This window comes from Macrosteles quadrilineatus, unplaced genomic scaffold (genome assembly GCF_028750875.1).
Source record: "Macrosteles quadrilineatus isolate MER2022 unplaced genomic scaffold, UCM_ALF_1.0 Scaffold_9__3_contigs__length_116548681, whole genome shotgun sequence".
NCBI lineage: Eukaryota > Metazoa > Arthropoda > Insecta > Hemiptera > Cicadellidae > Macrosteles > Macrosteles quadrilineatus.
Window position 1 is genome coordinate 29,671,531 of NW_026542602.1, and position 11,250 is coordinate 29,682,780.

Sequence of the window (11,250 nt, forward strand, 5' to 3'; positions counted from 1 at the left end):
TAAAAATACATATTTATTATTGACCCGCGTTAGGGGTCCGCGGGTCAGCCTTTTTTGGTTCGGGTCGGGCCAATAATTTTGGCCCTCATACATCTCCTAGGTCTTCCATAATTATATAACATGGTGAATCACATAAGGTGTCCACTATTGATTTCAGACATACCGTTAGTCCCTCAATGATGAAATGGAAATTTTCCCACTAAAAACTTCATGGAATAAGCTAATTTAAAAAATTGTTAATTATTTTTGAATACAAGATTACCAAAAATAGAGGTTCATTAGTTCATTTCTTATAATACAAACAACACGTTATATATAATTTTAAACCTATTGTTAGGGTCTATTACAAATGTTTTGGTGGAATCAAAATTTGACTGTTTTTAATAGTTTGAAACTTTGTTACTTTATGTGAAAAATGTTGTACTTTATTCCCCCATCTAGCGCTGTGATCTCCCATCTCATTAACTAATCACTTTAGACAATACCAAGCACGTAGTCTGCACCACCAACCTATATGTTATTTTTAGACTCTTTCATGAGTTTCAATTGTTGCCACTAATGCCTCTACATTAACAAGTGAAGTGCTTTTCTATTAGGTGAAGCAGGTGAGGGGGCCCTCAAGGCTAAAGCAACAGAGGAAGGAAACGTTGAACGAGTGTCAACCAGGGCTTGGGCTCAATCTTGCCAATACGACCCAGAGAAACTGTTCACCAAGTTGTTCAACGATGATATAAAATACCTACTGTCCATGGGCAACTTGTGGAAAACAAGACTAGCACCAACCCCATTGGACTGGAATAATCTCCCCGATGGAGGTAGTTAGTTTGTTAATTAAATTTTAGGTCTGATTCCGTTTACATAATTGCTTATATAACCAATACTACTTTTCATAGATCAAACATACTCCCTTAGTAGATTCTCATCCATATGAATAAACTGAAGACAATTATATTGTTTGTTCTGTCCAGTGCACTGTAAGGGTTGTGTTTTCTTTACAATTGAAATAAATGCCTGAAACACACAAACAACTACTTGTGGCCATTGATTGAAGATGATTGAATGTAGAACACTTGCTTGAAACAATGTTTTTCATATGTTAAATGTACAACAATTAAGAAAACAGACCTTGAATTAAGTATGGTGTAAACTATTTGTGAAATTCTCTCAAAGCAGGCAAGTAAAAAAAAAAATACATCTGCTAATCTTATGTATCTATGCGTGAATTGCCAAATCTGATAAATAAGATTGGACCTAGTACAGAACCTTGTGGAACTCCTGATTTTGTTTCAAGTTTGAAAACTATTTAACCCAATACACTAACACCCACTGGTAGGGGATGGTCCTCAACATCATCTATTTTCTTGGCTTAACATTATTACATCACATGGGAAGTCTAATCTGTGTATAGTCAATGGTCATACAAAACATTTGCTTTAGCTCACAATAAAACGTTTTCCAGTTTGACTTTGTTAATAGGTTCTTGTATTCAACAGAAATCAGTAATTTAGATCAGTACAATCTGTCGGTGGCTCTCATCAACTAAGACAATTTTTATTTAAAAAAAAAAAACTGGCGACAACTTTAACATGGGGATGGAATGTCTAGTTGTATCAATAGCCAAAGATAAAATGCATGAGTAAAAAAACAATCAAATCCTATAAAATGCATTCAATCAAGAACAGAAGCAACCCTTAATGTTAAATATTGTTTAACAGAATAAATTGTGCTAACCTAAATAAGCATGTTGCTTTAACTAGACCATTAACTTGATCTGAGGCAGTTTGTGTGGAAGACAGCCTTGTACATATTGTTGCTTGATGTTGCAGTGCAAGGCAGCAGTCGAGAGCCAGAGAACGTGTTGAGAGACCAGAGGTGCTGGAGTGTAGCAGAATGTGGCAAGGTGTTTGCCGACAGTTGCAAAGAACTTGCACAACAATTCAAGGTTAGTTGTCTTTAGCAACTCAACTAATATATAAATGGGTGAAGGAAGTAACTAAAAAGCGACAGAGTATTAGTGAATTCTGAAATCGTCAATGTACGTGATTCAATTAATTTGATATCACGGACGATTACTTTAAGATTAAACATTAGGAATGACAAAATAAATGTGAACAAAAACCATCTTCTTTATTTATTTCATCAAAAAAAAAAAAAAAATGGAAACACTAATGTTTTTTTAACAAAACAATTGAAAAACATATGACTGTTTATTTATATATTAATCAAGAAACCATCTTTTGGCAAACTTATAAGGAAGTATCTATTGAGGATTTTTCGTTATAAATTATTAATCAAATCATCTTATGTCAATCCTAATATCCATCCCACATTCCCAGTGCAGTACAGAGTTTCCATATGCCATGTAATTGTAACAATTGTGACACTTGCGGCAAACATAAGGCAACCTATAACTTTTTTTTTTATATTATATATACTAATTTGGAATCGACCAGAGTTCAAATCCAAATCATTAAGTCAAAGTCCAAAACAATGTTTCCATCTTAAAATCATGACAATCTTCAATAATATCTGTACTGCACGGTGACCATGGAATTAAGTAAAGAGAGGTCTGGAAGTTATCGAAAAAATTAAAAGGCAGTGAGTGTTTTTACTGGGAGTTAAGAAAGTCAAGTAATTTAATAGTAATTTTACCAAGGAGTCAAATAATACACTGGAAAGTCAATTCATTTTACTAGGGGATAAATGTGCTCATAAAAGTCAGTTAAGGATTAAAGACGCTGCTAAAACATCACTTCTTTTACTAGGGGTCAAGGAAGTCAGTGAAACGTCAAACACTAAGACACAATTTTTCATAAACATGTGATGCCATTTTCTAATTGTTTACCTGCAGGCGCTGAAAGAAGGAGATCATCTAGTATGGGACAAAGACGACAAGGCTGCCATGGACTTTGTGGCAGCTTGTGCCAACATCCGAGCACACATCTTTGGCATTGCCAACAAGAGTCGGTTTGATGTCAAATGTAAGTGGCTCTTCAGTTTCAATTTCTGATTTTGAGCTGAATAATTCATTCCAGTCTACTTCTGTCCCAAAAGTGACACCAAAGACCTTAAAAAGTTCAATTTAGGTCTGAAGATGGCAACATGGATAGCCCTTATACATTACAGGGTGTATACCAACTAAAAAAAACCTTAAATTTAAAGAAACCTGGAAAATTTGGTATTTTCAGAGCCATTCCGTGACTTTTATTTCAGCCATTAATAGCAGTAGTAGATGTGTACGAGCGGATCGATTGTTGAGCCGAGCCTGGCCTACAAGCCCAAGATATTAAGCACAAAAGTCGGAAAATTATGCCCGAGCCGAGCTTTTACAGTCACGATTGTAAAACGCATCTGCAAACTTTGTGTGATCGAAAAATTCACGCATTTGCCACAATTGCGTGACCACGGGAGGCGACGATAATGTATACAAACCACGGGAGATATTCAGGATTTTGCCTTTATGGCGGATGACAGTGATAACGTTTACATGACTGCAGGGGACAATGATTATAACCACAGGACTGCGGGAGATATTCAGGATTTTATCGCTATTGCGGATTATGATAATAACCTTAGGTGAGATTTTAGGATTATGCCACCGATAAGAATGTTTCTTTTAACAATGGAAAAATTGAGGATTGTGCCGCTATCGAGAGAGACTATGTTTTCATGACTGTAGGTCGATATATAAATGATAATGTTATTAAGGATTATTATTTTTGCAACACTAGCTCATTGAACTTTGGAACCAGAATCAGAATCATTTTACAACATTTACAATAGATGCAATAGACAAAAGTCAATAAAAATGTGGCGATTAATCAGCCTATATTTTGGGCAAAACACACCTTAATAAGCTACATAAAGAAAAAAAGAATGCCGACACATGATGAATGAGATTTAAAGTCAATAAAGTCAAGTTTAAAATAATCTTTTATATCTTAAAATAGATTTAGCAGTTACCAGACATCTTTTTTTTAAGGACTTAAAATCTAATTCTTTGGCATTGCTGAGGTTATTGAACAATTTTAATGCAATATCAATAATATCATGTAACTATTTTTACATTTACTTAGCCTATGATATGGCACATCTAAAAGGAACTGGTTATGTGTGTTGTGTAAATGAATTTTAAACTTATATACATGGGAATCAATATATAATAGTGAAGAGAACAAATTTTAAAGCTGTTGGCCTGGAATTGGTTATAGTTAACAGCAAACACCCGGAACTTGGACAAATTTAAAACCCAGGAGAAAAACCTGGAATTTCACTTTAAATATTGTATACACTCTTTATTGTGTTCAATGTAATAGGTATATTGAAATTTTACCTTTGTAAAGCCTGAAATTTCTACGTTTTGTATTTTATTAAGAAATCACTAATAAAAAGTGTTGTCTATTGTATTCTTTGATTTGTGAAAGCAATGTTGTAAATGTGTTATGTTACAGCGATGGCAGGCAACATCATCCCCGCTATAGCCACTACCAATGCCATAGTGGCTGGCATGGTGGTGCTGCATGCACTCAAGGTGTTGCAGGGTCAGTTGGACCAGTGCCAGAGTGTCTACCTAAGACTGAGGCCGAACCCTCGCGGACAGATCATAGTACCAGAGAGGCAACTGCAGGCACCTAACCCCAAGTGTTATGTCTGCTCGTCCAAGCCTACTGTGAGTGAAAAATCATGTTAAATCTTGTTTCTTTTCTTTTCTCCTATTTGCTTTTGCAGCAGATTCTGCACTGAGATGACAATTTAATTGGGTAGCCTAAATTTAATAAACTGTCATCTGTTTCCGTCTATTCCTATCACACAGATTTTATAAATTGTGTATTTGGCAGGTAGGCATAGTATTATGGGTGGTTTGCATTGTGTCACAGTTGTGTCACTGTGCAGCCCCACGAGCTCAGTGTAATTTTATTTTGTGTATTTTTATGCCAATGGATTTTTTTATCTTTTGAGAGGGAACGGTCTAAACCATTACGGTTAACTAACGTCGACCTTTTTGTGAGATAGCATCATTAATCAATGACCAAGTGACATCTGGGTCTGGAAAAAATCTCATTTGGAATCAAACCAGTGACCTTCAGATTTGAAGGCCAGCTCTAAAACCAATAGGCTACCCAGACAATTAGTGAAGTGTAGTGTGAACTAGAATGGCACAGGGTTAAAAAACATTCCAAGTGATGGGGAGTTAGTCAAGTTACTTTGTCACTCACATTGTTTTAGGCACTGAGCTGAATTACCAGTTAGTGAAAAGAAACCCTGAGCTGCGAAGCCACCAACAACCCTCATGGAAGAGCAGAGAATTGGCGTGTTTGTACTTGTAAATTAACACTTAAGAAAGAGCTCTTCACTGTACAGACCGGGGTAAAATAATAAGTCAGAATTGTAAGCAAAACTACTGCCAGTTGACATAATAAAAAAGCGGTACTGTACATGGAAAAGCGGTTGAAGCTGGTAGACAACTGAGGTCGTTTGGATAGATGGCCACAATGTTGGACCATCAGTCCGGTCCGGGTTTTCGGTTTGGTCCGATGGTTGGTGATGGGGAATAGTGATGCTATCGGTGATTGTTTGGATTTGTGGATCTTGATTCGTCAACCGACGGTATTAATAATTTATTCAAATTAAATCCGTAAGTTACACACTGTTGCCTTGCCAATATACAAATCTAAATTCATAACATAAATCAATATGCATGTATTACAATAAGTGCACTATTTTTTGGTCACTTGTCTTGACTTGTTCACAGTTCCTGTCTAAGAGCCAGTCATACACCGGTTTTTTAGACCGAGCTTTTGGATTTGCTCCAAATATGGTAAGGAGACTGATATAGGTTTCTTTAATGTAGGTGGCGCTGTCAGTGGATGTGCAGAAGATGACTGTGAAGGAGCTAGAGGAGGCAGTGCTCAAGAAGGCCTTGAACATGGTCGCTCCAGATGCTCGACTAGACGATGGCTCAGGATCTATCATAATCTCAAGTGAGGAGGGAGAAACAGAACACAACAACAACAAGACTCTTACGGTGAGTTGACTGTAGGCAACACCTTAAGATCCATCCTTAAACTGTCGATCAAAGAATCCAAGATATTTATTTAATCATTTTGGTGAGCGGGCTTAATTAATTAATAATTCAATGCTTAATTAATTGAAACAAATGCAGTGTCGAGGCTTTACGGTGGGTTTCTTTACTTATAAATTAATAAAGTTTTATAAAGTTTTTTTCTTATTTTGAATCATCTCTCTCACCCTTTGCTTTGTCTGATATGTTCCCACCAATCCCATGTGAAAAGGAAAACGCTAGGTTTGAAGAGACTGTCAAGCTCATGGTATTTTGTTGCTTGTAAATATTTTATTTGATCTTAAAACTGGACATTTTTGTATTTATGTATGTCGTTGTGTTGTAAGCTAAACCATAATGGCATCGCAGCACTCCAACTAACAGGAGAAGAGTACAAATTGGCATTCATTTAACCTCGGTAGTTCTTTTCCCCTTTATCTCTGTTCGTTCCAGATTAATCTTAAAGCAACAGCAAGTGAACAGCCAATAAACAACTAAACAAATATTCAGATATCCGCACATTTCTAATAGTTGGTGGTCGTTTAAGTTAACTATAGTAAATATATAGTCTGCTTGCGAGATGATTGGCCTCCTCATGCTCAACATCTTGGTCATCGCTTTATAACGTACATTTAATTTTCATAATACATAATATGTTATATATTGTTCGTAATTGTTGGTAATCAGCCAAGAGTTTAATCTATTTATAAATAATTGTTAAAACTAAAATTTCTCAAGTTTTTCTTTTACTGTACAAAATATAGGGAATAAGCTATTACCCTAGTACTCATGGTAAGACCTGGACCCGGGACTGATTTACTCTTTTGTTTAGAGTCCCAAAATGCCCTCCATTTAAATTCATATATATATATATGTGTGTGTGTGTGTGTCTGTTAGCGCGAAAACTCAAGCAAAAACTATCTGATTTTAATAAAATTTGGTAGAAGCGTGTAAACCTACACTTATTCGAAAGAGTTCGCGAACCAGCATGCTCGGACTATGGGAAGGGGGTTTATGGGGTAAAAATTGATTTTCCCATTTTTGACTTTAAAAAGATAAAATTTCACAACTACTTTCCAGACTATTTTGTAGAGCTTAAAAAAAGATATAATTTTGTATATTGAAGCGTTGTTGTATGCCAGACGGTTACGGAGATAATTTAAAAAACTTTAAATTTAAAATTCCCATGTTATTCTAATAGAGAATAAATAAACTGTTGTAGTTTGCTGGTTTATAGATAAATGTTAATCAAATTTGGCAATTTTGTTTATTTTATAAGCTATCAACATTTCAATAAAAAAACACACGTCAATACCTTCACTGTAGCAGGAAACCTAGGTACTCATTAAAATTAATGTTATTTAAATAGGAAATAAATCTGAAAATTTGCAGGGAATATTTTAGTAGATATCCAGCCAGGTAAATGGAAATTCGCTGAGTCTGCAGTTTTTCTGCGGCGGGGTTATTAATTATATCTAACTTTACAGGAAGTTGGCATCCGAGATTCTACTGTCATGATAGTTGATGACTTCCAACAGAACTATGAACTCGCAGTAGTCATCACTCACAAGTAAGTGTCGTGTTCATAATTAAATTATTGCATCATTGTTTAACAATCACTTTAATAAATGGGATACTCTTCAAATACAGTAGAGCCTCTTTAATCCGAACACCTGTAATCCGAACGTCCACTAATCCGAACACCTCATTCCTGTACTCTATACACAGTACCGTGGTTCTTTATTGTATACTGTATTTATTGATATACGCACCGTAATTATTTCAATTGTAATGTATAGTAATGTTTATTCCCTATGTTTACTACTGTACTAAATAAACACTGTATTTTCCTTTATAAAACATTTTTCACTTTTCCCTAACTATTGTTATGTAAAAACAACAATATGTTCTGTAATCCGAACTATTCAACAGTCCGAACTACCCCCGGTCCCAATTAGTTTGGATTAAAGAGGTTCTATTGTATCTCGACTCCAACATTTTTTATAATCCGCTTTATAAAAAATATATTATAGTTGACCCTTACGACAACTGAATGTGTGAAAAGCAACATTTATTTAATCTGTAGCTGCTGAGACAACTTTTTGCTTTTTGAGAATTTTTACCTAAAGCCTCTTAAAATAAGAAACTTGTACTTTGAAAAATACTTTGAAGTTTCATTAGTTAGTTTCGTTTTACATTAAAACCTATTATATCTGACCTCAGCTTAATCTAATCATCGGAATATCCTACCTAAGGTCCCATTAAAAACTACATATCAATAGAGATGTGCGAGTGGTTTAATTTTAGAGCTTAGCCGAGCCTAGTCTACAAACTCGAGAGAACGGATGCTAGGCCAGTAAGTCGAGTTCAAGCTGCAGATGTCAACGATCCAAGTTTCAGTGATAGCAGGAGACTATAATGATATTTCCAGGACCATGGGAAATGCTTAATATTTTCCCGAAACCTTGTAGACAATGATGATGTCCATACTACCGCAGTAGACGTTTAGGATTTTTCCGTGATCACAGGAGGTGATGATTTTTACCTGATGGAGATGTTCAGGATTTTGCCATTATAGCTGAAGACAATGCTGATTTATCTATGACCGCAGGATTTGTTCAGGATTTTGCAGCGATTGGGGTATTTTTACTTGACCATTGAAAATGTTTCTATTTCATAATGTGTATTTATTGTTACATACTGTGTAAGCTTTTTTTTTGTAAAATAAACTTTTAAGGAAAACAAATTTTTTTTGCTCCTGATATCCGACCCTTTTTGGCCATTCCGACCATGGCTCGGTCCCCTCATGGACCGATATGAGGGGTTCCACTGTATTTGTTTATTGTCAATTCATTTTAAATCTTTAATCTTAAATCTTTAAATTTTAAATGTTGTTGAGATGAAGATAGATCTAGATGAGGTACTGTAAAATGTAACTTTTTTGGTATAACAAACACATATTTTACCCTAAATGTTTGTGTAGGAACCAATACCAACCGAACCAAAAAATTAACAAAAATTAAATAATTTAAGGTTATAAATGGACTAACCCAAAATTTATGAATGATTTTCAGGGAGGAGTTCTCTGAAGGCCAAACTTTTGAATTGATTGCTGGTGAAGATGCAAAACCTAAAGAAGCCGAAGATGCTCCTAAAAATGGTAACTATTTTAACAATACTGTAGTATGATGTTTCAAAAATATATTTTGTTTTTTATTGGGATGGTCGGGATTGAATTTTTATTTTGGGACTGGACGGGATTTTTATTTACTTCCCGATTTTCAGGACGGGACGAGATGGGATTTTTTCCTGTGCATAAAAAGAATCTCTTGAGTATTGCAGTAACCAACAAAGACAAACAAAATCAATTGTTACCATTTGTGGCACTGATCTATAAAAACAAAAAATGGGTAAAACTGTACAGGTATGCAAACTTGTGACTCGCAGTCGGTATGACTCCGCGGTCACGGCGTGATCGTCGGTATGACTCGCGGTCACGGCGTGGTCGTCAGTATGACTCCGCAGTCACGGCGTGATCGTCGGTATGACTTTGCGGTCACGGCATGATTTTTTTATATAAAAAAATAGACAGTCTTTAAGCAAACAAATATAACAAAATAGCTGTTGGATTTTTCAACTAGGTCCTGACTGGCTAGGCCCAATACAATAAACATCTTTATCTGTCTTTAGGCATTCCTTATCTGCACTATTTATTTCCAACTCCATCCCACTTTGTTTAATTTCTTGCAGTACTTTAAACAGCTCATTCCTCTAGTTCCATTCTCTTTTATACCGCTTCCAATCTCCCTTCTGTCCGACCTTGGTAACTTACTCACAAAGACATACAATAATAAACTTACAAGACTTTTGTCTGTCTTTCTAGGAGACAGCAAAGAAGAGAGTGATGATGACGACATGATGATCTTGGGAGAAGATGAGGAAGTGTGTGAGGTTGAACCTACTAGCTCGGCTAACAAGAGGAAGCTGCCCGAGGCGGCCGTTCCTGCCAAGAAGAGGAGACATAACAGTGATGAGATTACCTGCTTGGATGACACTGATGAACCCATTACGGTCTAGGTAAGTGCCAAATGTGGCTGAATTATAATATTGTGTTTAAGTTTGGTTCAAGTACAGTCATTAAAAGTTTCTCAATTAAATTTTTTCCAAATAATTTAAAGAAAGTGAGTAAATAGTGCATAGAGATGTTATCATCACTCAAGACAACAAACTGAAGTTTCCTTTGTTGCTCGGGAAGAAACATATTTTCTTGTCTCATCTGGAACTAAAAGTATAGTTCCATCCGTTCCTTTTATTAATATCAAATCATGATGGGAACAGTTTAGAAAGATGATATCAACGTAAAAAATATTCAAAATTGTATTGGGAATTAGTTAATTTAAATAGGCTTATAATACAATATGATGAAAAATGTATTCATCAGTGAAATTGTCAACCCTCGCCCCTTGTAATATAGTAAAACTTTATCTTGTGATGAAAAAGAGTTAATTTAGGCCCGTAATCAAATTTAACATCACCTAATGACAACAGTAAAAAATGTATAATGTTTACATGGAGTGCTTCATTCTGTTGCAGATTCGTGTTGTGTTCTACGTTCACAAATATTTGTTAATTACATTGTTGTGATAATTTATATTTTAATTTGTAAAAGGTATTGATAAATCTATGTTACTTAGACCAAGTTGCATAAGAAGACCAAAAATTTTAAAGGTTAAGACAAAAAGTTAAATACAGTATTTCAGTTACTATTCATACAAACGAGGTAAAAGTTTAAATGGTGAAACACAAAACAAATTATATATTCTACTCGACTGTCTGTTTTTTGCTACAACATTTCAGTTACTAAAAAATGTTAAAGATAAAATTATTTTACCTACAAACTTTAGAAGGATAAGAATAATTTGTATCTCGATTGATGAGTGGAATAGTTCTCCTATAGTTTAAGTAATTTTGTACAATAAAAACCTTTTAAAATAAATTATTTGTTAGTCATTTGGTTTTACACAATACCTAATAACAGCCCTTTATTTTTAGGATAAATCGCATTTAGTAATTTGTTTGGTGCAGTTATATAAAAATTTGGTTAATTACACGGGCCAAAGTATTCTTAACACTTGTTCAGTTTCCAACCTCTGCTTTGCCTTGGTCCTTTAATTTAATGACATATAAAA

General features: G+C 35.0%; 1 protein-coding gene across 1 annotated transcript in view; it reads left to right on the forward strand.

Annotated features, from left to right (window-relative positions):
- The window catches only part of LOC129004106 (SUMO-activating enzyme subunit 2-like), a 36,301-nt gene extending 25,244 nt beyond the window's left edge, over nt 1–11,057 (forward strand). The window contains exons 5-13 of the mRNA XM_054432533.1: nt 597–815; nt 1,827–1,942; nt 2,852–2,981; nt 4,452–4,669; nt 5,852–6,025; nt 7,549–7,631; nt 9,136–9,221; nt 9,945–10,138; nt 10,655–11,057. Of these exons, the coding sequence (XP_054288508.1) occupies nt 597–815; nt 1,827–1,942; nt 2,852–2,981; nt 4,452–4,669; nt 5,852–6,025; nt 7,549–7,631; nt 9,136–9,221; nt 9,945–10,138 (1,220 nt within the window). The 3' untranslated portion in view covers nt 10,655–11,057. The remainder of the gene's footprint in view (nt 1–596; nt 816–1,826; nt 1,943–2,851; nt 2,982–4,451; nt 4,670–5,851; nt 6,026–7,548; nt 7,632–9,135; nt 9,222–9,944; nt 10,139–10,654) is intronic.
- The last annotated feature ends 193 nt before the right edge of the window (nt 11,058–11,250 follow it).